This window comes from Pogoniulus pusillus, chromosome 11 (genome assembly GCF_015220805.1).
Source record: "Pogoniulus pusillus isolate bPogPus1 chromosome 11, bPogPus1.pri, whole genome shotgun sequence".
NCBI lineage: Eukaryota > Metazoa > Chordata > Aves > Piciformes > Lybiidae > Pogoniulus > Pogoniulus pusillus.
The window spans coordinates 34,102,158-34,128,285 of record NC_087274.1 but is presented as its reverse complement, the minus strand read 5'-3'; the positions used below and the strand labels follow the sequence as shown (position 1 = coordinate 34,128,285).

Sequence of the window (26,128 nt, the reverse complement as noted above, 5' to 3'; positions counted from 1 at the left end):
CCCTGCAGCAGGCCTTTGTTGATTTGCTAGTTATTCCCCAGTCTGTGGAGAGGAGGATGTTTCATTAACATACCCACCATTAGAACTCGTAGTAACTCTTCATGTTGAGATGAACGGTTCATGGCAGCTGCCTGAACTGGATTCCTAGCTCGTTGTTATGAATGAGAGAACTTTCAAGTAATGTCCAGAAACTCCTTTATTAGGCCTGTGTGAAAAGTTTTGTTGGAAACTTGCTTTGTTGCAAAAGTTGAATGTAGCTGTGGTACCTTAACAAGGAAAGAGATGCAAAACTAAAGTAGGGTTTTTTTATGCAAATGCAGAATAATGAGATCTTCTTACTCTTAAGACAATGTTTATCACTCTTCTAGACTTACAAGTCCTTGGTGGACAAAGCTGGTTTGGGATCAATTGTTTGTGTGCGCTATCTGGGTGAGGAGAGATGTGTTTTCATTTCTAAAGACCTTCTGACACCCATTCAGGTAACCTTGGGAAGATTAATCTTTTATCTTGGGATCTGAGATATGTCAAGTTAATATATTCTAAATGCAGTCTTTCGATGGGTAAAAACTCAGCAGCAGGTTTGTATTGCTCTAACTCATAGATATCAGTCCCAAATGTAATATTAGTGTCTGCTGATCATGGTCATTTAAGAGGGCTGGGTGAGGAAGTGTGCCAGGGCAATTACTCAGCTCAGGTGACAGCAGTCATCAGGTCGCTGGTGGGAGTAATCTGAAGTAGTTTCTGTTTGTTCTTGTGGACACAATTGTCATTACTGTGAGAGGAGTGGCAGGGACGTCTGGAATAAATCTTGATTTTTAATTAGCAATACATCCCTTCTCATCTTAAACGATGGATTGGGCAGGATGTAATGCGATGGTTGAACTACAGCCCCTTTATTGAGGAGGAGAAATTGTTAGTGACCATGAGGTAGGGAGGGGTTGAAACAACTGCCCTGCTCAGGCCTTTTGAAAACCAGAATATACTGATGCTAAAGAACTCAGGAAACGACTGATAAGAGCTACAAACAATCTGAATGAAAGTGGTAATGAATGTCACATGCTCCTAGTGGCATCAGGAGTATCTGCTCTGACCTGTTAGCAGTCAGTCGATAGACAAAAGCTCTGAGAAACTAATAAAAGAATCACTTAATGCTAAATTTGAGTTGTAGATTGTTGTCTCACCTGGGTTGGCCCAGGGACAGAGTGGAGCTTACCTCATGTAGAGGCCTTATCTCAGTATTGCAGCGTACAAGATTAATTTTCTGGCATCCTGAATAGCAGTTTCTTCAGCCTTCTGCTTTGTACAAATAGCAGAGCAGAACAGAGGGGAGACCTCACTTCAGTTGGACTTGTAGATAGTTGATCCAGGTTAGTGGTGAGGAAATGAGCACAGTAAATCCTGGGAGCAGAATGAAATCAGTCATGAGAAATTTGAACTTGCATGAATTGCTGCTGTCTTGTTTTGTGGGGCTTTGTTAATAGTTTTCCCTAATAGCTACTTTTTTTATTCCCCTAAATAGGATGTGGACAGTTCCAGGCTTCCTCTTAAAGATGATCAAAACGTTAATGAGGAAATTCAGGCTTTGGTTAAGAAACACTTAGATGAAACACGCTTGGTACAAGGTACATGCTCCCTGGTGGAAAACTCTAGCAGCAAATACTCAAAGCAAAAGGGAAATGTTAACAAGAGAGGTGTAAAAGACAGGAATCTGCTTTAGGGATAAAAACTTTTAAAAGTACTGATTCCAGTTTCTTTTGCAGCCCTGAATGCAAAATGCAAAAGGATTACAGAGGTTTAAGTTTCAAGGATTAGCTTTGTAAGAGCGAGTACCCAATTTAGGCACACATGAGTGGTCTGACACTCATAAAAGATAACAAATTCCTAGCAAGCATCCCTGCAGTTCTTTGGTTTTCTTCAAATATATTTCTTTTCTTTTCAGTCTGCTGCTTGTTTTTAAAACTTCTGAAGTTTTATGTAGAGGCTAATTTTTAGTCTAGTTGCAGTTGTTCTGTTTAGATTTTCTGGCTTTGGATTTTTAATTCCTGGGTTCATACCAAGTGCACTTGTAGCCATATGCTTGCATGTGCAAGAAGTGCCTTACTTTTTTGGAGAGGTAAACACTGCAGCTGAGAATTGGCATTTCCAATACTGTAAAGAGAGGAAGAAGTCACATCTAATCATTGACTCTCTATTCCTGTGTCACTGCAATCTGGAGCTCAGGCTGGCCTCTGCTCCATGTCTCAACCTCTGAAAAACTTCACTGGGCTATTCCAGAAATAGAGCTGGTGGCTCTCTGTTTGGCACCTTGAATGCAGTACTGCCAGCACCACCATGCTGCTAACTGAGATTTTCCTGCTCACTTTCTCTTAAACTGTCTTTTTTTTTTTTTTTTTTTTTAAGGGGGAAAAAATATCATTGGTTCAAAAATTAGGATATATAGCCTGGATCCATCTACCCAGTGGTTCACAGCAGTGGTTGTCAATGGTAATCCAGCTACAAGAACTCTAGAAGTCAACTGTCAGGAGGTAAGAATCAGTTGCTGTGGCGTTACAATTGGGAATGGGTGACAACTTGAATTTATATCCCCAGTAACACTACTTCTAATTCTGTCCTTACTCTAATAAGCTTAAAAAAAGTGGGGGCCAGTGCAGAGTAATGTATTACACCAGAGCATTTCCCTGTGTTGCTGGTGGAATTGTCAAATCACAAATGGCCTGCACAAAGTGAAGGAGATCTGGATACCTGATTGGAAGGGTGAGGCAAACCTCTGATCCTGCTTTGCCAGTGCTGTGAAGCACCAGTTCATGTGTGGGCTTTCATTCAGAGACATTGGTACAACAATCCATAGAGCATAAGGCAAAGTGTCTGTAACTCAGCATCTGAGATAAATGTGTCCCTGTGGGAACTTTCACCTTGTGATGTGGCTTTTTCCTGTGTGTTTGTTCTTTCCAAGATTCCAGCTTTAAAAACTCTGGATCCGGAGTTAATTCACGTTGAAATCATATATGAAAACAATGGGAAGTGTGGTAAGAGCTGTCACTGTGTCACTGTTTGTCCTTCAAGCATGAAGTAGCATATTTGTGATGAATGGACTAATCCTGCTCCCCTTCTCTTCCAGATAAGTCTAAAAGAATTGGGGGGGTGAAGAGGAAGTCATCTGAGAATGGTGGAAGCGTTGATGCTAAACATGCCAAATCTTCTGAGGTAACACCTTCCTGTGCTACATGACTGTTGCCTAATGCTTGTGTTACTTCTCAGAACAGTCGGAAACAAGGATTAGGAGGAGAGTGGAACAATAAATATGATCCCTGGGAGGGTGTGTTGAGTTGTTTGAAACTTGTCTAGGCATGGGTAAGAACATCTTGCCGTGTGAGAATGGTTGAAAAAGTTACTGAGGCCCAAAGGTTGGTTGGGTTTTTTAGCTGTGCTTTTTGCCCCCACCTTTGGAGTTAGCCTGCCTGGTCATGTATTCTGTAGTGGAAGTAAATGCAAAACACTTCTCCAATTTATAACCTTGGCTTTGCACACTCTTTTGTTAACCGTTTTGCATCTACACCCAAAACCTTCAGCGGTACTCAGGTGCTTTGTGGATCCAAGCCACACAAGCAGAGTCTGAAAAAAATACTGTTTTAGTACAAAAAAGGCCTCTCACTACACTCCTAGCACTTCATGTCTACATTTATTTTTTTTGTGGTGACCCCCCCTCGTCTCAAAGGTCAAAAGGCAGTCTAGGGAATGTAAGCAGAGAACTGCAGAGGAAAACTAATGGCTTTGCCATTAGCAGTCCTTCAAACTCGTCCTGTCATTTTGCTGTGATGTTCCAGACTTGAAATTACATTTGAGGCAGGAGTAGCCTTCTGGAAGCTCTGGAGTGGTGGTGGGCTGAGAAGGTTGGGTTTTTGTTTGTTTTGTTTTTTTGCATTGTTCTTGACCTCTGTGCAGTGAGGCCTGTGCTGAGTCAGCTGTGTAGATCTCGCTAATTACTGGATACCATTATTAGAAGTCGTTAACGGCTTCTCAGATGCAGTGTGGAGGAGGAGCTACAGGGTAAGATTGCACATGGAAGGGAGTTCTCTGGCTTGTAGTTCGTGATGTTGAAGAGTGTGCCCCACGTCAGCATGCTGCAGTCACATCCTGCTCGTGCTGCTTCAGTAACTCCTGTTCTCGGAGCACCCTGAGTGCTTTTTGGGTGCTCAGTTGCTGTTCTGTAGACTTCTGCACACTGAGCAGTTGAGCAACCTGCTTGATGCATGTAAAGCTGCTCTTTATTCTGTATCCCAGTGTCCTGCAGAGAAGTTTCTGTGGTCTGACTTCGTAGTTTTTTTCCTGCGTCCTTGATCACTTTTGTCCTTTTGAGGAAATGTCTAACAATGGTTTCCTCATGATAGTTTCGATGAGTGTAGGTCCTGATGAGGGGAGCAGCAGCTTTCTGTGCTTCTGGTTTCCATGACTGTGAATGTATGTGAGCCATAAGCCAAAGCCATGTTTTGTTTAGTCTCTGATTTCTGAGGAGGAGTTAATTCCAGCAGTTTTTTTGAGAGCTTCTCTTGATGCCTGCCAGCTGTGTGGTATCAAAGTAGGAAGGAAATTGTTGGAGCTGCTGTTAACAAGGCTAGCTGAGCACGTGGGAGTGGAATACGGGTGTCAGCTGAGGAAGGAGCCCCGCAAAGAACAGGTTTTAAAGACACTTGCTAATTGGGTAAGCCTCTTGTTCCTAAGAACAGTGGCAGATTTGTAAGGCTGATTCAGTCAGCAAAGGATTGCTTTATTTATCACTTTGTAGAATCCTAGTACAGAGATTTTTCTTCAGGGAAGTGCACATCTGGAGTTTTGGTGATGTTTTCAAACTAGCTTCAGTTTTAGTTTTCTCTTAAGATTATCAGAAGGGCTCCAAAAGCTCTTTCTGAATTCTGATTACTGCAGTTATTTTGGAGAGGTTGTTGCCCTGCCACTTACAAAGATCAGAGCTCTATCTTCCTTTCCACTTTTTAATACACCTTTCTTCCCCCAAGTTTGTTAATTGCAGAAAATTAATTAGCATGAGCAGTGTTTCCTAGAACCTGTAAGGATTAGAAGCATGTGAAGGTCTTTCTGTCATACAGATTGAGCAAGGAAGAATCTTCACTACTAAGAAAGGCGTTGATATAATTTTTTCTGTCGAGCTGAAGCCTGCAAAGCAGTGTTTGTGTTACCCTCAGTTTTTCCTAGCTGTTGAAATCTCTGTTACAGGTTCCTCCCAGTCAGGGACATGTGCAGTCAGTACCAACTGTGATGGGTGAAGCGTTGCTAGGATGTACTCCTGCTAATAAAGACCAAAGGCATCAAGGCCTGCCCCTGCCAGCTAACTCACCGCCCAACCTTGGTGCGGAAACACCTCAAGGGTAAGGAAGCAGTTTGTACCTATGTAGACTTCTTTTTCTCTAAAAATACCTCCAAAACAAACTCAAGGTCATTTTAAAGATCTGTGGTAAATAACTGCTGTAAAATTAGCTGAGAAAAATGATTGCTTTAATTGCCCTGGGATCATAATTGACTTGCTTATGCCTTAGTTTTCCTGTTCATCTTTCTGATAGGTGCCCTTCACTGTTGCAGCCACTGTCAGTGCTGCCCTGTACCCATCTCTAAACTGCTGGGTTGCACGTAGGTGTGGTGCCTGCTTTTTGTCAAATGCATTCCTCCCTTGCCTCAGGAAATACAGAACGCATCCAGGCAGGTGTCCTGTGCACTGGCAGCTTGCAGATCAAGTACAGGTCCCCATTTGTCTTTCTTTACAACATTGGTGACTTCAGACTTCTGTCTTGCTCCTGGTTCTGTCACAAAAATTAACATAATTGTGGAAACATTCTGTTAGCTTTGAAAGCAGTGGTAGAGGGATTTCTGTGCTTAGTTTTGACTATGTATCTCACAAGATTAATGTGGGGGAAAAGGACTTCTTTTAAACGGGTGCTAGTTGTGTTGGAGCAGTTTTGGTGTCTGCAGTACAGTCTTAACAGTGCCAGACGGAAGTTCCTTGATGTTAGAACCTCCTTGGGCAGATGTGCAAAAGGGCTACTGTTGCTTGTTTGGGCCTTGCATGGAGGGAGTGAGGCAGGAACTGCTCACTGCTGAGGAAAAGCAGTGGGGCAGCTGCAGTAGCTGAGTTTGTGCAACTTTGGCATTCTTGTCCAACTCTTAAAAAAAAATCAAAAAGCTACCCCAGAAAACTAAACAAAACCCTCCCAGAACTCCAGCATTGAGAATGTTCAATGTCAGAATTCAAGAACAGGATTAAATTCTTCCAAGCCCAAAATATTTCTAGATGGAGCAGCCGATGCCCTGATTCCTTGGGCAGCTTTTTCTTTGTCTGATTGTTGCATCTCCTGTGTTTCAGCACGTGCAGACGAAGCCTGCCAGAAACTCACCCTTCTTGTCTTAGTGCTGGAGTGAAACCATTGAAGGAGACCCTGTCGGCCTTTCCCAAGGTGGGCTTTGTGACTAAAGAACAAAACCTTAGCAACCCAAATGCCAAATATACCTCTTTGACAACCTCAAGATCTTCATCTTTGGCTGATTCAGCTAATGACAAAGGAAGCAACCTGAAAAATACAAACGAAACTCTTCTGAAGCCTGCAACAAACTTTCCAAAAGAATGTGTTTCTGTCAAACAGTTGCAACATCTAAGCCCTCCCACAGCCATCCCCAGGGGCAGTAGCACTGCAGAGCTGCAGCGGACTTTAGATTGTAGACCCTCGACCTCAGATGCTCATCTGCTGCCTTTGGCTGACTCTGGAGTGAAATCACAGAGCAACTGCAACAGCCAGAACAGCCACAGAGCAAACAAGATAGATGAACTCACAGACATGGACTTTATCAGAAGACATTCAAATGAGATTCTTTATGACAGAAGTGAAAATGAAAGCTTTTGGACTGGGAGTGCCAAGGCCCAGGATAACAGTAAGTGTTCTTCACCCTTTCTGAAAGTCCTTGTTGCTGTGCGACTGCAGACAAGTGGGTTCTTTGTGATCTGTGCAAAATCAGTCATTTGTGGGTTCTCTTACAAAGGCAACGAAACAAAGATGAAGAATGTCCTTTCTTAGTCAAGGAAAAGGACTCAGTAAGGTTTGGAAAGAAGTAGTTACAAAATGTGTGCAACACAAAACAAGTTGCAATTGCAGGGATCTGTTTCGAGTGCAAATTCTGAGGGCATGAGACAGCTTTTCAGAAGTAGTTATCAGTGGCCCTAAATGTTGTAAACTAGTGAGATGTTCTCAAAGCATTTTTCCAGAGGGGCTGGCATTAAGTAACTGTTACGAAATCAATCAGCATAGCCCAACCAACAAAAAAGAAACCACAAAACCAATCCCTCTAGTTTCTGTTTTGTTTTGGTGGGGGTTGTGGCCCAGTTCCACTTGGTGAGCACTTCAAGTTTTCCACATGGGACAGAATGATAAAGGCTGTAGTTGTTTAAGGAGCTGGAGCCCTGATTTCTTTTCTTGTGCATGAGGCATTTCAGCTGATCAGAGTTCTGGGAATCTCCCCACACACCCACATCTCCTCACTTTCCAGGCTCATGTTGCTTGTCTTGATTTTCCATCTGCTATTCCATCATTAACATGGGTACACACAGCCAGCCAAGCAGCCATTGTTGTGCCCTGATGGGGCTCACCCACAGTCTGGCAGAAGGATGTTTGGGATCTGTAACAGTTAGGTGCTAAAAAGTGTTTTGCATCGTGAAGGCTGAAAACAGGACTGCGAACAGGACTTCTGTCTTTGCCTTGTTAAGGGTGCTCTGCTCGGTGCTCAGCTACTGCAGCCCTGCGGGCTGAAAAGCAGTTGTTAAAACCAAATGCTCTTTGAGTGCTCTGTGAAGGGGAGAAAGGAGCTCTCAGGCTTGGCTTCACAGACCAGGACTCCAGTGGAACTATAGCTGGAGAGTTCGTGCTGACCTGCAGCATCTATTTTAGCAGAGCTTTGTTCCAGTGTGTGAGAGTTGCAGGGAAGGCTGCAGTGCCCCGGTCACTGATACATTTGCTTGCAGTCTGTACAAGAAACTGAAGCCTGTCTCATTTCCACTGCTCTTCCCTGCAGTCATTGTTCGCAAGTCCATTCTAGCAGATGCTTGCAAAGTGAAGAAGCTGCAGCAGAGTGGAGAAGCGTTTGTGCAGGATGGTTCCTGCAATAACATCGCTCCTCACTTGCACAAGTGCAGGGAGTGCCGCCTGGACAGCTACCGCAAGAACAAGGAGCAGAAAGACTCCACGGTCTTCTGTCGGTTCTTTCACTTCAGAAGGTAAGAGCAGCTTTGGCTCTGTACAGGCTTTATGCTCTTCAGAGGTGTGTAACAAGCCATGTCTGAGGCACCTCTGACCTTTGGCTCTTCTGCTGTTAGCTTCTAATGTGGACAGGACAGATGAGAAAAGAGTTCCATAAGGTGTCTGGGTCAGAAATGCTAGACCTTGATGTGTCAGGTTGGTCATGCTGTCACACTTGGCTCATGAGGTTGGTCAGGCTGGCACACCTGTCTGTTTTATTTTTAGCCCTCAGGAGTTTTAGAACTGCTTGGTTTGAGTAGAAAATACTTTGGCAGGACTCTGAGCTCTTTATTTTGCTGCTCTGGGCCAAGCGCCAGTAGGATAACACTAATGTAGCTTGAGTGGTACAGGTCAGCATAGTGGAGATAAGTGAGAAAGTGGATTCCATGCCTGTCTACTAAAGCTGAGCAGTTGGACACATGGAGTGTTAGACATAACCACTGCTGCAGAAGAGCTGCAGTAAGTGGCCAGTGGCTTTCAGATGGAGTCATGGGAAGAGTGAACAAATCCATTGTGTGCCTCAGTTCTTTGTTCCACTTCACACACAGAGTTTGTGCTTCTTCTTGAAGTCCTCCGTAGAAACCTTTAATCGGTGCCTATGCTGGGGTTCAGGAGCACAGATGTGGGAGCATCAGGAAGGCAACTCTAAGGAAGCTGAGTTCTGAATGCTTGCTGGTTTTCCAAACCTGATCTGCAGCTTCAGATCCTTTACTCTGCACCTCCCCAGAGCCTGAATCTTGAGTTGGACACTCAGTCTTTCAGTGATAAAACATTTAGTTGTTAGGGCACTGCAGAACCCTTTCAGAAAGATGTTAAACTGGTACCAAAGCCTGTCTGTAAGCTCAGGGTGGGTGCTGTCAGGCTGCACTGGTTGGCTGAGTTTCAACGTATTTCCTTTGTTTTCAAGTTATGTACATTTTCCCCATTTGATCTCACATTCAGATGTTGTTGCATGCTTCTCTTCATTTTCCCCTGTACCCATTTAAGCTTTGGACTCTGTTATTAGAGTGAGACTCCAAAACAATGGTTATCACACAGGAGGTGGGGAGCTTGCTGCTTCTCAGTTTGCCTTTTGATTTTCAGAGGAGTGACTTTGTTCTCATAGAGTCACAGAACTGTTTGTGTTGGAAAAGTTCTCTAAGCTCATTGCACTCAATTATTGACATAACACTGTTGTGGCCGTTATATCATGTCCCCAGGTGTCATGGCCACATGTTTCTTCAACACCCCCAGGGATGGGGGACTCCCTGGGCAGCCTGTTCCAGTGCCTGACCAGTCTTGCAGCAAAGACATTTTTCCTAATGTTCAACCTAGCTGTCCCCTGGCACAATTTCAGGCCATTTCTTCTTCTTCTGTCACCTAACACTGGAGAGAAGAGCCCAACCTGCACCTCACTGCAGCCCTCCTTTCAGGAAGTTGTAGAGGGCAATGAGGTCTTTCCTCAGTCTCCTTCTCCAAGCTGAACATCCCTAATTCCCTCAGTTTTTCCTCTCCAGCCCTGTTCTCCAGACCCTTCCCCAGCTTTATTGCCCTTCTCCAGGCCTATTCCAGTCCTTCAATGTCTGTCTTGGAGTGAGAAACCTAAAACTGAACCCAAGCTTTGAGGTGTGGCCTCCCTACTGCTGAGTCCAGGGACACAACCCCTGCCCTGGTCCTGCTGATCACACCATTGCTGATCTAGGCCAGGATGCTGGTGCCCTTCCTGGCAACCTAGGCATGTCCTGACTCGCCTTTAGGGGCTGTTAGCCAGCACCCCCAGGGCCTTTTCTCTTGAGTTTTCCAGCTTCTCTGCCCCAAGCCTGAAGCATTTGTGGGGTTGTTTTTATTCTACCTTGAGACTAAACAAGAACCTGTAGGCCTGAGGACCTTCTGAAGAGAGAAAACTGAACAGAAAGGCTCCAAGAAGTCAGTGGGGAGAGAACCCCCAACAGACTCCCCCATCCCTTCACAAGTTTCTTGATGGTTATTCTTCTACCACAGTGCTGTCTACTTGCATGTTTTGCACTATAGGCTGAAAACAGGGAAAAAAAGCTGTGTTACTCCTCTGTTCTTTAACATCAAGTTAGATCTTACTGTGGTCATCTTGGGGTGGTCTGACCTGGAAATGGTCAGAAATGTGTGAGGCCCAAGTAACAACAGGCTATGCCAATTCATTTTAGGCTGCAAGGCAGCTCAAAGGACCCAAGTCTTTCAGGTTAGAACCTGAAGCTGAAGGAACTGCCCCTTTGTATGGACTAGAAAATCCGCAGTGCCCAGAGATGGCGTTGGTCTGGTGATGCCAGCTGCCAGCATGTGTTTGCACCACAGTTAATTCCATAGTGAGCACACTGCCATCAGAGATCACTTTCCCTTCACAGCACTTTGTACAAAGATCCCTGCAAACAGGAGCAGAACTCTTGATGATTTTTTTACTCAAATGCTAACAACACCTACTCAGAATCATGCAAATTACTGAAATGTGGCTCAGTTTCGGGTTTTTGGCAGCTCCTTAACAAATGAATTGTTAATAGGATGCATTCTGTATCTTAAGGGGTGTAATTGCACATGGTTCTGGATGAAATACTGCTGCTTTCTCTAGATGTGATCCTCAGTGCCAACGCATCTTAAAAATTGCTAACCCTCACTTGGTTTTATGTGCATGAAAAAAGAAAATGTCTTTAGTTAGGAAATCTACCTCACTACAAACAACAAGCCCTGGAGCCTGTCCTTGTACCCAGGCAGTCCATTCAGCATGGCTAGTGCCAGTAAGCAGTGTGCTTGTCAGGTCTGCTGTGAGCAGTGAGTTGAGCTGACTGGCATGCAGCACACATCTTTACGTTCAGGCACTGCCTCCTTCAGTGAATGCAGTGATGGCACGTTGGAGGTGTTGTCTCCTCTTCCCACAGGCTGCAGTTCAATAAGCATGGAATACTGCGTGAGGAAGGCTTCCTGACTCCAAACAAGTATGACCCTGAGGCCATCAGCTTGTGGCTGCCTTTATCAAAGAATGTAGTGGGACTGGATCTTGACACAGCAAAGTACATCCTGGCCAACATTGGAGACCACTTCTGTCAGCTGGTGATATCTGAAAAGGAAGTGATGTCCACGATTGAACCCCACAGTAAGAACCATTTCTGTGAGAATAAATTGTGCTTTAACAGCTCTGTGGCAGACTTCATCCTCTCACCTGTGTGAAAGTACACTGCATGCATTTGGAAATCTGACACAAGGCTTCAGTGTTTGCCTCCTCTCAGGCAGAGGTGTGAGCTAGTGTCAGCAGCTCTGCTCACAGGCGGAGTGAAGGAAAAGTCATTCCACCCTTCTTTGTCAGCAGACTTCCCTCGTGTTGCTTTTCCTGTTGCAGAGAGTATGATTCTGTTCTGAAAGTAGGTGTGAAAGCCATCAGAGAAGGCAGCTGACAAGAGTCTCTTCTTGGCGTGCACATGAAAGAAGGCTTTCATGTGAACTGCACAGACTCTGCTAGGTAGTTTGGTTCCATTTTGTGGTTCTTACATAGTGGCCCTAATGCTGCAGTAAAGAAGTCCTTCTTCTGCACCTGGCACTGCCCAGCAGGACTGTTCAGGTGCTTCATGTGCAGCCCTGCCAGGAGCAGACTCACAGCCTCAAGTGCAGGGGATTGGCCACATCAGACCCTTCCTGTAGGAAACAGGAGCAGACAAATGGGGAGGTGTGTGGCTGTGATCTTGTGTAATCACTTGTCAGAGCAGAAAGACTTGAAGCCACGTTTAGCTTTTGGATTATAGCTGCATGACTAAGATGCAGTAGAGTTTAGAAGACTACCCAATGTTTCTGCGGTTGGGTAGCACTGACATTATGCAACATCATCTCTTTACCAGTCACTCCCAAGCTGTGAATAGAAGCAAAGAAAATTAACAGGGCTTGAATGCCCTTCCAAAGGGGAGGGGAGACTGGAATGTTGGAACACTTCTAGAAGGAGGAAATTCTGAGTGGAATTGATGACACTAAGGGAATGCACACAGTGGAGTACGCATCTGTTAGCACAGCTCCCAGAAAAGAGGCAGGTGTGAGTGCTGAAGATGGTTTGAGAGAAGCTGAAGGGACCGAATCTCTACTTATTGCCCTGGCTGCTGAGAGTAAGACAGAACTGAGCTCATTCAGTAACACCCTGGCTAGGAAAGCAGCTCTTCACAGTCTACGTACTCATGTCTCTGTGAATAGCTCAGTGACACAGGGCTCACTTGGCTGGCACAGGGGCAAGGTAACTACTTCTGCCACTGATGTTAAGTTAGGACAAACCTTCCTTGGCAGACATCAGTTGCAGTGATACAATTTTACAAAAACTGATTCTGACAGACTGACCTTTTCCAAAAGGCAAAACCATTTTGATCAGATCTTATTTTCAGGAGCCATTCATGTTTGAATATTTGTTTGCACTCCACAACATATCTCAGGGTAGCTTTGCTCTTTTACCAGGGAGTTACCAGACAGACGGAGCCAGAAGACAGGAGATTATTTTGGAGAGCTTTCTTAAAGGCTTAGTAGGAAAGCACAAGTGAAATAATCTGTGTAGTGAAAGACAGTGTTGAAAGAACAGCCTGTTGGGTCACAATGCTTCTTGGCCACTGAGTGCCAAAAGGAGACTTACAGAGAGAGGAGGCAGGATCAAACTGCAGAGAGCAAACAAAAGAATAGGAGTGGAAGAGGACAATATTCAGAAAACTGAATTAAAAAATTATATGCAAAAGAGAAAAAAACCACTTCATCCTCTTGAGAGAAATGGGAGGATTAGCCTAAAGACTGGTAATTAAAGTGTGTGATTTTAGAAGGCAAAGAAGAATGGAGCTGGTGATATTTAGATCTGTGTCCTGGAAGAACGTAGAAAGAGTCAAACAGTTTTTACTTCCTATTTAAACTGTGCCAAGCTGGTTTGGTTCCACGTGTAAATAGGCATTCTGCAGAAGAGTAACAGATGGCCTAAACTCCGAGGTGGGTTTTTTAAGCATACCTTAGAGCATAGTTTCTCACAACTTGCTCTTTAAATGAAGAAAGGTTGTGGGCAGAAAAGTTACAGGTGTGGAGGGAGGCAGGTGTGTGCTTCTGGTCCATTTCCCAGCATATAGCATAAATGAAGATGAGGCTACAACAGTCTGCTTGTACTGCAGTGACCTGAGGGAGTGACTTGGGCTGAGGACAAGTGGAATGTAATGGGTACATAAGAAACCTGAGCAACAGTATTCACTTCCTCAGAGGGCTACTTGCCATTCCCAGGAGGTCTGACACACCTCTTTACATACAGAAAACATACTCCAGGCAAACAGACTGCTTGCCCACCATGCAGTTGGTGGAGAGTTGGGGCAAGGTAGACACAAGGCTTAGCTTGCCAGTAGTAACTGTTTGTTTTTCCTAGGGTAGCCATGGAATTATAAGGAACCTCATGAGGTTCAACAAGACCAAGTGCAAGGTCCTGCATCTGGGTCAGGGCAATCCCAAGCACAACTCCAGGCTGGGCAGTGAGTGGCTGGAGAGCAGCCCTGAGGAGAGGGATTTGGGGGTGCTGCTGGAGGAGGAGCTCAACATGAGCCAGCAGTATGCACTTGCAGCCCAGAAAGCCAAGCAGAGCCTGGGCTGCAGCAGCAGCAGTGTGGCCAGCAGAGCCAGGGAGGGGATTCTCCCCCTCTACTCTGCTGAGACCCCACCTAGAGTACTGCAGCCAGTTCTGGAGCCCCCATTACAAGAAGGATGTGGGCATGCTGGAGTGTAGCCTTTCCATATTTGAAGGGGGCCTACAAAAAAGCTGGGGAGGGGCTTTTCAGGATATCAGGGAGTGACAGGACTGGGGGGAATGGAGTGAAGCTGGAGATGGGTAGGTTCAGCCTGGACGTGAGGAGGAAGTTGTTCAGCATGAGAGTGGTGAGAGCCTGGAATGGGTTGCCCAGGGAGGTGATTGAGGCCCCGTCCCTGGAGGTGTTTAAGGCCAGGCTGGATGAGGCTATGGGCAGCCTGATCTAGGGTAGGGTGTCCTTGCCCATGGCAGGGGGCTTGGAACTGAATGATCCTTGTGGTCCCTTCCAACCTGACTGATTCTATGATTCTAATTTCCAGCTGGGAGAGTGTCAGCAGTGTGCATGTGGACTTGGGCAAACACTGGCCCAGGAGTAAGAGCTGGTGCTGCCCAGGAGGAAGCAAGAGAGTCTCTAGTGCTTAGGCTCCCTTCTGGCCTCGCTTTCCTGTGAGCCATGGCTTTGTTTGGGAGCTGCAATTCAAACCCAAGCCTGCCTCCTGTGTCCCTCAAGCTTCCCTGCGGCTGTGTTCAGCGAGCTGGTACATTGGTTTAGCTTGAGCTCAGCCTGACTGCTCTGTCTGACCTCAGGACAGGTGGCCTGGAAGCGGGCGGTGCGCGGCGTGCGGGAGATGTGCGATGTGTGTGACACCACGATCTTCAACCTGCACTGGGTCTGCTCCAAGTGTGGCTTTGGTGTCTGTGTGGATTGCTACAGGATGAAGAAAAAAAGCCTATATGAAGGTGAGAATGGATGTTGGTACTTGACACAGAGAGGGAAGAGGGGAAGGAGCCTGGAGTTTGAACTGTGAATTCCGAAACAACCTTAAACAGAACAGTGAGGCTTCCAGCAAAGATCCTGCTGTAGACTGCAGGGTCAGTAACTGCGATGTGTTAGCTTTGCACAGGAGGCTGAAAGGTGCACTGATGTGACAGTGAGATGGTTTTGTCTTACAGATGATGACTCAGATACTTTCTCCTGGTTTAAATGTGTGAAGGGGCAGGCACATGAGCCAGAGACTCTAATGCCCACACAAATAATCCCTGGAAAAGGTAGGAAATGTTTGATTGGAATGAAAAAGCGCAGCAGGCTTTTAATGCTGGTGAAACTGTATTGAGTGAGGAGGTTTTGTAGGAATAAAGTTAGTAAAAGCTTGGTGGTGGTTGCCCAAAGCCAGGAGCAGCCTGTGTAGCTAGTACTGATGAATGACCTTGGGCCTTCACAAAGAACCAGCAAAACTTCTCTAGTGAAGGACTGAGCTTTGTGCTGTTGCGTACCTGCCTAGCTGGCATTGTCACTGGCTGCTGCATCCTCTGCTCACGCCTGAGCTCACTGATGACTCTCTCCCTTCAGCTCTCTATGATGTTGGTGACATTGTTCACTCCGTGAGAACCAAATGGGGAATCAAGGCAAACTGTCCCTGTGCAAACAAGCAGTTCAAGGCACTGTCCAAGCCAGCTCTGAAGGACGATTCCAAACAGGTATTGCTGCTGTTTCGCTCTCTGCAGAGTGCAGGTTTGCCTCAGTCTGCTGCCTATATTTGAAACCAGTGGTAATGGACTTTGTGGGTCTGCCAGTCTTGACCACTGTGGACAACCCAGATAAGTCTTGCCCAAAATCTCAACATTCACCTTCTAGGTCACTTCTTTTGGGGAAAAATCTAACCGTGTCCCTTTGACACACTGATGCCTCACTGAAGTGACTTTGCCTTGACAAATCATTAGATTGAGAATACTCATGAGAGAACAGTCTTTAAGAACAGACTAAATGTGAGTGGCTGCAAAATGTAGGCTGTCCCTGCAGAGTCCTGGAGATGTAATTCTTGCAGCATCTAAGTAGGACAGAGGAGCACTAGAATTGACAAAGGAAATGAAAGAAATTGAGAGTGCTGGAAACGCTGATTTCTCTGAGTTCTGATAGAATATTTGCTGCTCATACTGAAAACCCAACAAGCAGCCCCTACCATGTTTGTTTATAGCAGGGGTTTGCCTCTGAAAATAGAGTACAAATCGATGGCTTGGTTCGCAGCTTTTTGCTAGAAATCAGCTGAATTAGGTAATTTGTTGTATGCTTATTTGTAAACTGAGTTTGAGAATAGATTGAAGTGCAAGAAGCAGGCTGAGCTTGATTTTGCTGTTGGCAGTCAACAGAAGAGATGGAGAATACTGTCAAGTGTTAAAAGTGAGGAAGATAGTTTAGGTAGGAGCCTGCATCTGACCTAGCTGCAGTTTTCTGTTTGTGGATATTTCCTCTGACCCTTGACAAACAGCTGCAGTAGTGTCTGTGCCCCTCTCTCCTTACAGTCAGGCACTGCGCTAGCAGTGTGAGGAGAAGCTTGTTAAAGTTTGGAACATGTTACACTCTGGCATGTTTGGAGTCTTTACCAAGCATCAGCAGTCATTAAGAGATGGAACAAGGACATTGCAGTAGGCAGACACAGGTGCAGAATAATTTTCCTACTGGAAAGCATTAGAGCATAGGACAGAAGTGTAGGCAGCTAGGGCAGACTCCCAGGCCAGAGCAGTGTTTCTGGTTGGTCTGTTAGCTGGGAGCAGATAGAGCAGATGTGGGTTGTGCTGGCCAGGCCAGTGCTGCACTCATGTGCAGCTGTATCCCAGTCCTGGAGGTGGAGTGAACTTCGGGCACTGCCTGAAGTGGGGAGCACTGGGACTTTGTTTTGGTCTGCTGACCTGGATCCCCAGTGTAGCCTGCTCTGAACCAGCCACCCCTAGAAATACAAGAGTGCTGCTCTTGAAAGCTGCATTCAGTTCCCAAAGCACTCCCAGAAAGTCCCTCTGGGAAACTCTGCCTTCCATGTTTGTCTTGAGGGGCCCTGGACTCTGCCTGCTCCTCTCTGGCTGACTTGCAGAAGCAATGCTGAGCTCCTGTGGAGAGCCAGACCACTTGTTTGCTTCCCCTGTGGGCAGACTGTATTTGTGTCTCGTCCAGTTTTCACCTTGTTTTTTTTCAGAACTTGGTACCTGGAGAGAGGAGCAACCTCCAACATACCAGTTTTGGCCTGAGCCCACAGGTCACTGCACATGATTCTCCTCTGAAGGCAGCAATTGGGAGTAAACAAACTGCTTCAGTAAATACTTGTCCTTCCTTAAGCTGGCTATCAAATCTGACAAGTGGAAATGTGAATAAAGAAAACAAAGGTATGTACAGAGCCAGTGAAGAGTAAACCCTTTGTAGCTCTTTGTCAGACCAAGAGAGATCAGAGTTGGCAGTGTCTGGCACTGAGAAGCATGTAAGCTGTCTCTTCAGTGCCTGTCCTGCAGAAGTGGTCCATGGACTGAAAGCTGGCAAGGTTAGCACATTCTCTTTTGAAGAGTGGATTAATATCCCAGTAGTGCAGGCATTCCTGAAAATTCCATTGGGGAGTATTTTAGAATTCTTTGATTTAAACTTGGAGTGTTGAAGAAAGCTAAATGAGGAGTGTTTGGTCTGCGGACAGTGAGAGCTGCTTTCTGCCCCTGTACTCACAGATGTGCATGCAGGAGTGTCTTACACTGCTGGTGGTCCACAGAATGAGTCTTTCACAGCTGAGCTCTTTTCCTCATTCCAGAGAAACTTCTTGTACCCATCCCAAAGAATGAGAACAAGCCTCTCCAGACACTCCCCAGCTTGGCAAAGCCAACTGCAGCCCTGCAGACCTTCAACAGTGCGATACTGACACCTGTGAGCAACAACAACACAGGCTTCCTGCGCAACCTTCTGAACTCCTCTGCAGGAAAGGTAGGTGAGAAGGCTTTGGATTGCAGCTGTCACTTGGGACCAGCCTTAGGCTGCTGCTCTAAACCTCTGAGCACCTACCACAGACTTTAGTCACAGTAGGTAAACTTCTGCCTTCCTTTGGGAAGAACTTGGTTCAGGTTCTGCATTGCAGGGCTCTAGTTAGTGCTTTGTAGAGTAATAGCTTGGTGTCAGCAAATCTTTCTTGGAGAGGATCTGGGAGCCAAGTGAAAGAGCAGATTAATTTATTTAGGAACTCATCAAGGAACTTCTAGATGGAGGGAAAAACACTGTGGAGGACGACTGTGTTGTACCTCCTCTGCTGGGTCACTTCAGGTGCTGTGGGCTCTGTTTGCTCCTACAGATAGGACTTCAGAGTGGTGGAGTCAGTTATTGGCCTGAGACTGCTGTGCTGAACTGCATTTCTGTTCTTTAATACGAAGGGAGTCCAGTTCCCTGCTGTGATCTGTGGCTTTCTGCAGCACTGCTGCTGTGTCAGAGCACAGCTGATGCTAGCAGGCTGTAGAGAGTGTCAGAAATGGCACTGGCATTTAGTGACAGTGAGTTTCTGAACAGCAGTCTTGTCCAGGCTTTTGTTTCTCTGCGCAACTCTGAGCTCAGGTGAAAGACTTGGAAAGTGGCAAATACCATCTTGAAAGTCTGCAGGACAAGGGCAGAGAAAAGTGCACCAACTTCTCATTTGGTTCTTCCTTTTGTTCTTTTCAATGACATCAGACAGACAACGGACTCAAGAGTACACCCAAAATCCTTGATGACATTTTTGCTTCTCTGGTGCAAAGCAGAACCATCACAGACTTGCCCAAGAAGCCTCAAGGACTGACCATCAAACCTTCCATCATGGGCTTCGATACACCTCACTACTGGCTGTGTGATAACCGCTTGCTGTGTCTGCAGGATCCCAACAACGAGAGCAACTGGAATGTCTTCAGGGAGTGCTGGAAGCAGGGACAGGTAGTGAAGCTCTTCTGTGTTTCCATCTTCAGTTCAAGCACTTTCCCTTTAATTGAAGTGCAGGTGCAAGCGCACTGCAGTTCAGACTGCATCGGGTTGGAAGGGAGCCTCAAACGGCATCATGTCCAATCCTCCTGCAGGCAGCAGAGACACCTCCAGCTAGAGCAGGCTGCACAGGGACACATCCAGCCTGATCTTCAGTGTCTCCAGGGACAGAGCCTCAACCATAGCCCTGAGCAACTGTACCAGTGTATCCCCACCTTCACTGTGCAAAACTTTCTCCCGATGTGCAACCTAACTCTGCCCTGCTCCAGTTCCAAACCATTGCCCTTGTCCTATCCCCACCGGCCCTTCTGAACAGTCCCTCCCAGCCTGCCTGGAGGTCTCCATCAGCTCTAACAATAAGCAATCTTCACTGAAAGGTCCCTAATGAGCACTGATAGGTGACAGGACAAAAGGGACAGATCTTACTGTCTGAAATCAGTTTCTTACACACTGCTGCCTTGGGGCTCTGTGGAGAGCTGCCTCAGTTTGCAGTACGGAGCCATCCAGTGTCTGGCAGCGCTCTGGAAAGGGCCATTTCAGATCTGCAGGGCATTGTCTGCCCTGTCCTGCTCTGATGGCAGCTGGCCTTTGGAGTGTTTCATAGTTCTTCACAACAGATTCTTCTTTCTGATAGCCTGTGATGGTGTCAGGAGTGCATCACAAATTAAATGCAGACCTCTGGAGACCAGAGTCCTTTAGGAAGGAATTTGGCCAACAGGAAGTAGATCTGGTTAACTGCAGGACCAATGAGATCATCACTGGAGCTACCGTAGGGGATTTCTGGGATGGATTTGAAGATATTTCAAGTAAGTGGTGTGGTTTGGGGTTGGTTGGTGTTGGGTTTGGTTTGTTCCAATAGGCAATAAATTTGTCCTAGCCCAAAGTTGTCCTCAAGCAACATGAAATGTTCCAGGGTTTTTCTTCATCCTGGACAGTGTCTGCAGTGTGTTCTCACCATGTATGTTCATGGGATGGTGGACTGCTTAGAAATTATTAGCCCCAAGGAGGACTCTCCTTCAGGATTATGGCTGCCTTAGTCTTCTTGGGAAGCACTCTAAGGAAATATGGGATCCTTGTAGCAGTTAGCTCCACCTGTCAGCTTTCTTTGCCCAGCTGAGCAAGACACAGAAGAGCATCTGTAGGGTTGAAGCTCAGAAGGTAATTGGGTTCTGCTGCTTTAACTTGCAGATGCCTCCTGTTCCTCAGGAGCTAGGAGTTAATTTGCCTGAAAATGGGTTCAGGAGTAGTGAGCTGAGACTTGTCATTGTTTTCGTTGCTAGAGAAAACAAACTCTTTCAGGAGTCATGTCTTGGCATCTGGAGTTCTACCTCATCTGATGGTGTAGGAGTTTGGTACCTGGGGCAAGAAGAGCTGGAAGGCTCCCTGACACCTTTCTTTTTTGCCTTTTTAATCTCTAATCTCAAGGACAGAACAGGTATCTGAGCTTCACTGTAGGAAGTGCTTCGGCAGGGGAGCTGGCAAAGGCCACTTGTCTAGTCTGCAGTCTCCTGTCAGCCTTTGCTGTGGCACTGACATCCTCAGTGGTGTGGAATCAACTTGGCTGTCTGGCTTTACAGAGGCAGTTGTAGAGTCAACGTGGTTTTAAACTAAGAGAAGGATTTCTTTGTCACAATTCTTTTGGAGTCTGAGTTGTACAACTGCTTAAAACTAAGCCCTGTTGCTATTTGACACCAGGTCGCCTGAGAACAGAAGAGGGGGAGCCAATGGTGCTGAAGCTGAAGGACTGGCCCCCAGGAGAGGACTTCCGAGATATGATGCCCTCTCGGTAGGAGCCGATACAGCAGCTGTTGAGAACTCTTGTGGTGCACCTCCAGAGTTATGTAGTGTAGGAATGCTGCTAGGTTTTGACACCTGCTGCAGCTGGTCACAGATGAACCTTTTTATTCCCTGGGGATGCCAGGCAAGGTTTCTGATGGGCTCTTGGTGTGGGTTGTTTGATTTAGTTGCTTAGGAAGTCTCCAAAGTCCAACCATCCTTAAAGCCTGGGTCCTTTTAAAATCCAAGGTTCAGCTGAAGCTTACTCTTTTCCAGATGGTTTTGGGTTGATGTTAGTGGAGATGGTGGCCCACAGAAATAGCACTGCTCCAGAGCACTTCAGTTTGCTTTTCTGCTACACTCCTGTGTCTGGCTGCCTTTGCCTCTTTCCCTGGTCCCCAGTGAACCCCCTGGGGAAAGGAGGCTTCTCCAGGTTCCTGACTGGAGAAAACTGTTGTTGTGTACTGGTTTACTGTGCTTTGTTTCTCAGTGGCTAACACAGCTATTGTGCTTTAGGTTTGATGATCTGATGAAGAATATTCCATTGCCAGAGTACACTAGGAGAGGTGGCAAGCTCAACCTCGCCTCTCGCCTGCCCAGCTACTTTGTGCGGCCAGATCTGGGCCCCAAGATGTACAATGCCTATGGTAAGGAGCTGCTTGCTCTGAAGGTCACCTGCACCGCACGTTCAGATGCAAATGTGCTGTCAGTTAACTGAATCCTGCAGACAACTGCTCCCATTCAGCTGAAAGCCTGATCTTGCCTCATTCCCAGGGATGATGTGCAGGGCACACTCTGACTTTATTGGCTGCTCTCTGGGTGGGCTCAAGCCAGCAGCATTTCTTCCCAGCCAGCCTATTTTAGCTGTGTGTGCACAGCCCCTCCTAGAGCTGGCCACTTGGGTTCATTGTGCTGCTTCTGGCTCCCTCACTTGTGTTGCTTCTCCTTCTGGGGCTGTGTCATTTTGGTTTTCATCTGGAGCAGTTCTTTCTGTGGCTGGTCCATGTCTTTTCACTCATAAGGCATTTAAAGCTATCATAGCCATAAAGAGGTAGTGGCTGTAAATGCTGTGGTAGCTGTAAATGCTGTGGCAGCTGCCTTGAGCGAGAAAGAGACTGTTCCTGAAAATGCTCTGTTCTAAACTGCTGGAGAAACCTTCTTCCAGCAGGACTTAGCTGTGGCTTTCCTGTATGTCTGTGGGTTGGGGGCCTGGCAGCTGAACCCCTGGGAAGACACCAACATCATGGGCCAAGGTCCTGGACAGAAAGCATGTTGCTGTACTGGAGCCACTAGGTGGTGAACAGAAAGCTGTTTGGGTGGCACTGCTGAGGGTGGCACTAGGTTCCTTTTTTTTGTTTCTCAGGCTTGATAACACCAGAGGACAGGAAATATGGCACCACAAACCTGCACCTGGACGTGTCTGATGCAGCCAATGTCATGGTTTATGTGGGCATCCCCAAGGGCCAGGCTGACCAAGAGGAGGGTAAAGTCTCTTGTGTCCTGGGGAGAGGGGCTGTCTGTGCTTGGAGGGAAGATCCTTTAGTGTAACTCCTCCTGTTTGCTCTCCACAGAAGTGCTTAAAACCATCCAGGATGGTGATTCCGATGAGCTGACCATTAAGCGCTTCACGGAGAGCCGAGAGAAGCCTGGAGCCCTGTGGCACATCTACGCTGCTAAGGACACAGAGAAGATCCGTGAGTTCCTCAAAAAGGTGAGCTCTGAGCCCAGCTGCTCCTCTGGTGCTGGGAACAGATGTGCCTGAGCTGTATCCCAGATGTGCCATGAGCCTTGTGGGATGGGAGAGTAGTGAGTTGAAGCTCAGAGCGAAGCTGGCTGTGGGTGCTCAGCTTCTGCCCACTTGTGCTGTCAGGCGCTGCCATGAGCAGAAACGTGGCTGGTTGAGATGAAGCCAGGCCACAACTTGATCCTAAACTGGCTCCTTCCTGAAAGCATGCATGGGAGATGCATACACGCCTGTCTTATTCTGCTTCTCTTCTCCATGCCTTTATGAGGTTTGGATACAGGGAGAAGCCTGAGTTGTGTTGGGTAATATTTTCCTGGCAGTAGAAGGTTTGATAGAGAAGTGGCACTGCACCCAGAAGAGGGCATTGCCATGATTAAATTCACCAAAACCAGCTCAGAGCTCTTGGGAGACTTAATTCTGAAACAACTTTAGCACTCTAGAAGTGGAAAGAGCTAAAGTAATGATGCTGTAAAGGATCAGTGGGATGATCTTGGACGTCTCTTGGCCATGTCAGTCTGACTGTCTCAGGAGGCAAATCACTTGCTAAGGCTGACTGATAAGCCTTGGTATGTGGAAGTGGCACATCTGTGTCTCACACCTCTGCTTGGTCTCTTGCAGCACGTGTGCCTGCAGCTTGTCTCAGAGCACAGCCAAGCCATTGGGCTCCTCCCAGGCGAGCTGCTGGGCTGCAGCTGTGGGTGTGAAGGATCACCACAGCAAACTGGATTTCTTGCAGAAATTTTGTCCCCACAGCCCATCTCCAAGGCAATTGTGCTTCACATCCTCCTGTCTCCTCAAGATTTAGTTGGTGTTCTCTTTTGGTCAGTGGGGACACTGTCTATAGCTGGCCTCAGGGCAGACACCAGCTCAGTTCTCTCCAGTTCTGGGCCAGGGTAGTGTCAGGGTATTGATCCACATCTGGCAGTGCTGCCGGCGCCACTTGCTGCCTCTTGCTGGAAATGGGACGTTTCCCATTGCTGCCGGTGCAGTGCTGAGAAGTGAGGCAGCCTCGGCAAGTGAAGGACCTTCACTCGTGTGCCTCACAGCTGCCCAGGCAGTGCAGGTGGCTCTGCCTGCCACATGTGTTTGTGGACCACCATAGCCAGGCCTGTTAGGCAGCAGGACGGGCACGTGGTGATAGCTGTTGTCTTGTGGCTTTCCAGGTTGCAGAAGAGCAAGGTCAAGAGAACCCTGTAGATCATGACCCCATTCACGACCAGAGCTGGTACCTGGACCGACCGCTGCGCAAGCGCCTTCACCAGGAGTACGGAGTCCAAGGCTGGGCCATTGTACAGTTTCTAGGAGATGTAGTTTTCATTCCAGCAGGAGCTCCACACCAGGCAAGCCCCAGGGACGCTGTTGGAGCCTGAGCCCTTGGGCAGGCTGCTGAGCACTTGTCTGATACTTGTTTCTTCTCTCCAGGTTCATAATTTGTACAGTTGTATTAAAGTTGCAGAGGACTTTGTATCCCCAGAGCATGTCAAACACTGCTTCTGGCTCACTCAGGAATTTAGGTATCTGTCGCACACGCATACCAACCACGAAGACAAACTGCAGGTAACTCTCCACTGCCCCTCTCACTCCTTCCAGAAGCCCCCTCAAGGCCTGTGTCCACACAACCCGAGCTGCTTTCATATGCAGAGCACAGAATCACAGAGTGGATTGGGTTGGAAGGGACCTTAAAGCTCATCAAGTTCTAACCCCCTGCCATGGGCAGGGACACCTCCCACTAGCCCAGGCTACTCAAGGCCTCATCCAGCCTGACTCTAAACACTTGTTGGCAGGGGACATCTACAGCTTCTCTGGGCAGCCTTTTCCAGTGTCCCACCATGCTCAGGGGGAGGATCTCTTCCTGGTCTCTAATGCTAGCTCTCCCTTCTGGCTTCATATCTGTTACCCTGGCCCCATCACTGCACTCCAACCAAAGTCCCTCCCCACCTTTTCTTTAGCCTCCTCTTAAGTACTGGAGGGCTGCAGTATGTTCCCCGTGGGACCCTGACGAGTAGTTCTGCAAGTTTTCCAACTGTCAGTTTTTAGTACTTCAGAGGAAGCTTTCTGGAGCTTCTGCTGAGATTCTTCTGAAATGCTTTCTTCTATGTCTCTCTCTTCCCTCCTGAACTGGCAATGCCCTGCTGAGGCCAGAGGGCTCACTTCTGCCCTGTCAGAAGGTGACCTGCAGTTTGGGCAGACGAGTACTTCCACTGAGGGAAGGCTGCCTGGGCCAGGGGCAGGAGGGAAGCTGTGCAGCAAGTGTTTTGTCAGAGGCCTCCAACCCAGCACTGAGCAGGCCCTGCAGAACTGAAGGCCTTGTCTCCTCCTAGGTGAAGAATGTGATCTACCACGCCGTGAAGGACGCTGTGGGGATCCTGAGAGCGAATGAGTCCAGCCTTAGCAGACCCTGAGCTGGCAAGCCTTAACCACACTAGGAAACAGAAGCACTGGCAGCTGTTTTAACTACTCAGTCAGGACCTCTGTGGACTCTGAGATTCAATGAATGTTACCTCATCCTTCTTCCAGCAGTACCAGGGGCCCATGGTACTCTGTGTGTATCCTTCCAATGTTTACAAACCCGAGGTGTAAATGTAGTACGGACGGACTGGGGCCTACTGTGAATGCTCAGCTGCAATAGAACTCGACAGAGCTGTTCTCCAGCCTGTACAGAATACCTCCTCTGAACTGCTGGGAACTGTTCCAGATGACTCCTTTGACAAATGTTAGCAGGCTCCAGCTTTCAGGCTCTGCTGGGGTGGGATGAAGCCCAGAGCTGCCCACTGGAGTCCCCAGTTCGCACAGGAGGCCGGACGTGGTCCTGGAGTTTGACAGTAACATAGAAATAGCATTTAAAAGTAGCTTTAAGCTATTGTATAGTAACATAGAGATGGGGCAACCATCTTTAGGTAATGTATTTAAATTTCTAAATGTTAAAAGAAACTTTTAATCAGATGTCTCCTGTTTGAAACTCTTCTTTCATTTGAACTGATGTTTGATCCTCTGGTTTTTAACACTGAATGGGCTACATAAAATTCTTCTATTTCAGATCTCGTTCCTGCCTGCCTTCTTCAGCTGCCTCACTGCACTCTCATTACTGTCAGGCACTGCTCTGAAATGCCAGAGCGAACTGCCTGGCTCCCATCCCCTTCATGGTGTTCAGTTCAATACTTGGCAGTCCCCAGCTCTCCTGTTTTGCTACCCAAAGCATGCCTTGGCTTGACCACTGCTGCTCAGCCCATGGCAGTGCCAGGGCCTTTAAGCCAGTCTGGAGCAGTGTGCCAGGTAGAAAAGGCCTCAAGCTATCATAAACTTAGAACCTGCTGAGGGGCTGGGAGGGGAAAGCAGAGGTAAAATGAACCTTTGCCACCTTTTGTCCTTGCCAGCAGGGACAGCTGTTGGGGCTGAGGCAGGCAAGAGGAAAACTTCCCAGTCCCAAGTGACTTCTGACCCTGGTGTAGCAAACTGGCAAACCCTGCACATCCTCCTCCCTGTAGTGCTTCACCTGCTGCTGCTGCCCAGTGCTGCCTCTCCAGCTCTTGGCTGCCAGGATTTCTGTCAGAGGAGCTTCTTCTTGTCTCTGTTGTCTGAAGTGGAACAGGCTGCAGGGACTTGCAGAAAGCATCTTTTAAGGTAGAATGAAATGGGCTCAGAAGAGGTTTCATTGTGAACACGTCCAGCTGCTGCCTTCCTTTCAAAGCTGAGATGTGGTCATTGCCTGTAGCTGGGGCTGTCATGCTCAGCCTGACTGCTCCACGGGAGGGCCCTGGCCCTCTGTGTCAGACCTGCAGGTCTTTTAGGTATCTCTTTCCAGCTTGCATTGTGCCTGAGCTAAG

At 47.3% G+C, this 26,128-nt stretch overlaps 1 protein-coding gene across 2 annotated transcripts in view; it reads left to right on the top strand.

The window, feature by feature from the left end:
* KDM3A (lysine demethylase 3A) overlaps nucleotides 1-25,340 on the top strand; it is a 30,670-nt gene extending 5,330 nt beyond the window's left edge. For both annotated transcript variants that reach the window (XM_064151699.1, XM_064151700.1), the window contains exons 4-26: nucleotides 369-479; nucleotides 1,520-1,622; nucleotides 2,401-2,525; nucleotides 2,954-3,026; nucleotides 3,119-3,204; nucleotides 5,230-5,381; nucleotides 6,371-6,933; nucleotides 8,068-8,269; nucleotides 11,177-11,391; nucleotides 14,623-14,775; nucleotides 14,989-15,084; nucleotides 15,386-15,513; nucleotides 17,004-17,190; nucleotides 17,601-17,770; nucleotides 18,503-18,739; nucleotides 19,419-19,590; nucleotides 20,480-20,570; nucleotides 21,077-21,207; nucleotides 21,924-22,043; nucleotides 22,132-22,271; nucleotides 23,468-23,644; nucleotides 23,727-23,861; nucleotides 24,626-25,340. In XM_064151699.1, the coding sequence (XP_064007769.1) occupies nucleotides 369-479; nucleotides 1,520-1,622; nucleotides 2,401-2,525; nucleotides 2,954-3,026; nucleotides 3,119-3,204; nucleotides 5,230-5,381; nucleotides 6,371-6,933; nucleotides 8,068-8,269; nucleotides 11,177-11,391; nucleotides 14,623-14,775; nucleotides 14,989-15,084; nucleotides 15,386-15,513; nucleotides 17,004-17,190; nucleotides 17,601-17,770; nucleotides 18,503-18,739; nucleotides 19,419-19,590; nucleotides 20,480-20,570; nucleotides 21,077-21,207; nucleotides 21,924-22,043; nucleotides 22,132-22,271; nucleotides 23,468-23,644; nucleotides 23,727-23,861; nucleotides 24,626-24,706 (3,648 nt within the window). In that variant the 3' untranslated portion in view covers nucleotides 24,707-25,340. The remainder of the gene's footprint in view (nucleotides 1-368; nucleotides 480-1,519; nucleotides 1,623-2,400; nucleotides 2,526-2,953; nucleotides 3,027-3,118; nucleotides 3,205-5,229; nucleotides 5,382-6,370; nucleotides 6,934-8,067; nucleotides 8,270-11,176; nucleotides 11,392-14,622; nucleotides 14,776-14,988; nucleotides 15,085-15,385; nucleotides 15,514-17,003; nucleotides 17,191-17,600; nucleotides 17,771-18,502; nucleotides 18,740-19,418; nucleotides 19,591-20,479; nucleotides 20,571-21,076; nucleotides 21,208-21,923; nucleotides 22,044-22,131; nucleotides 22,272-23,467; nucleotides 23,645-23,726; nucleotides 23,862-24,625) is intronic.
* The last annotated feature ends 788 nt before the right edge of the window (nucleotides 25,341-26,128 follow it).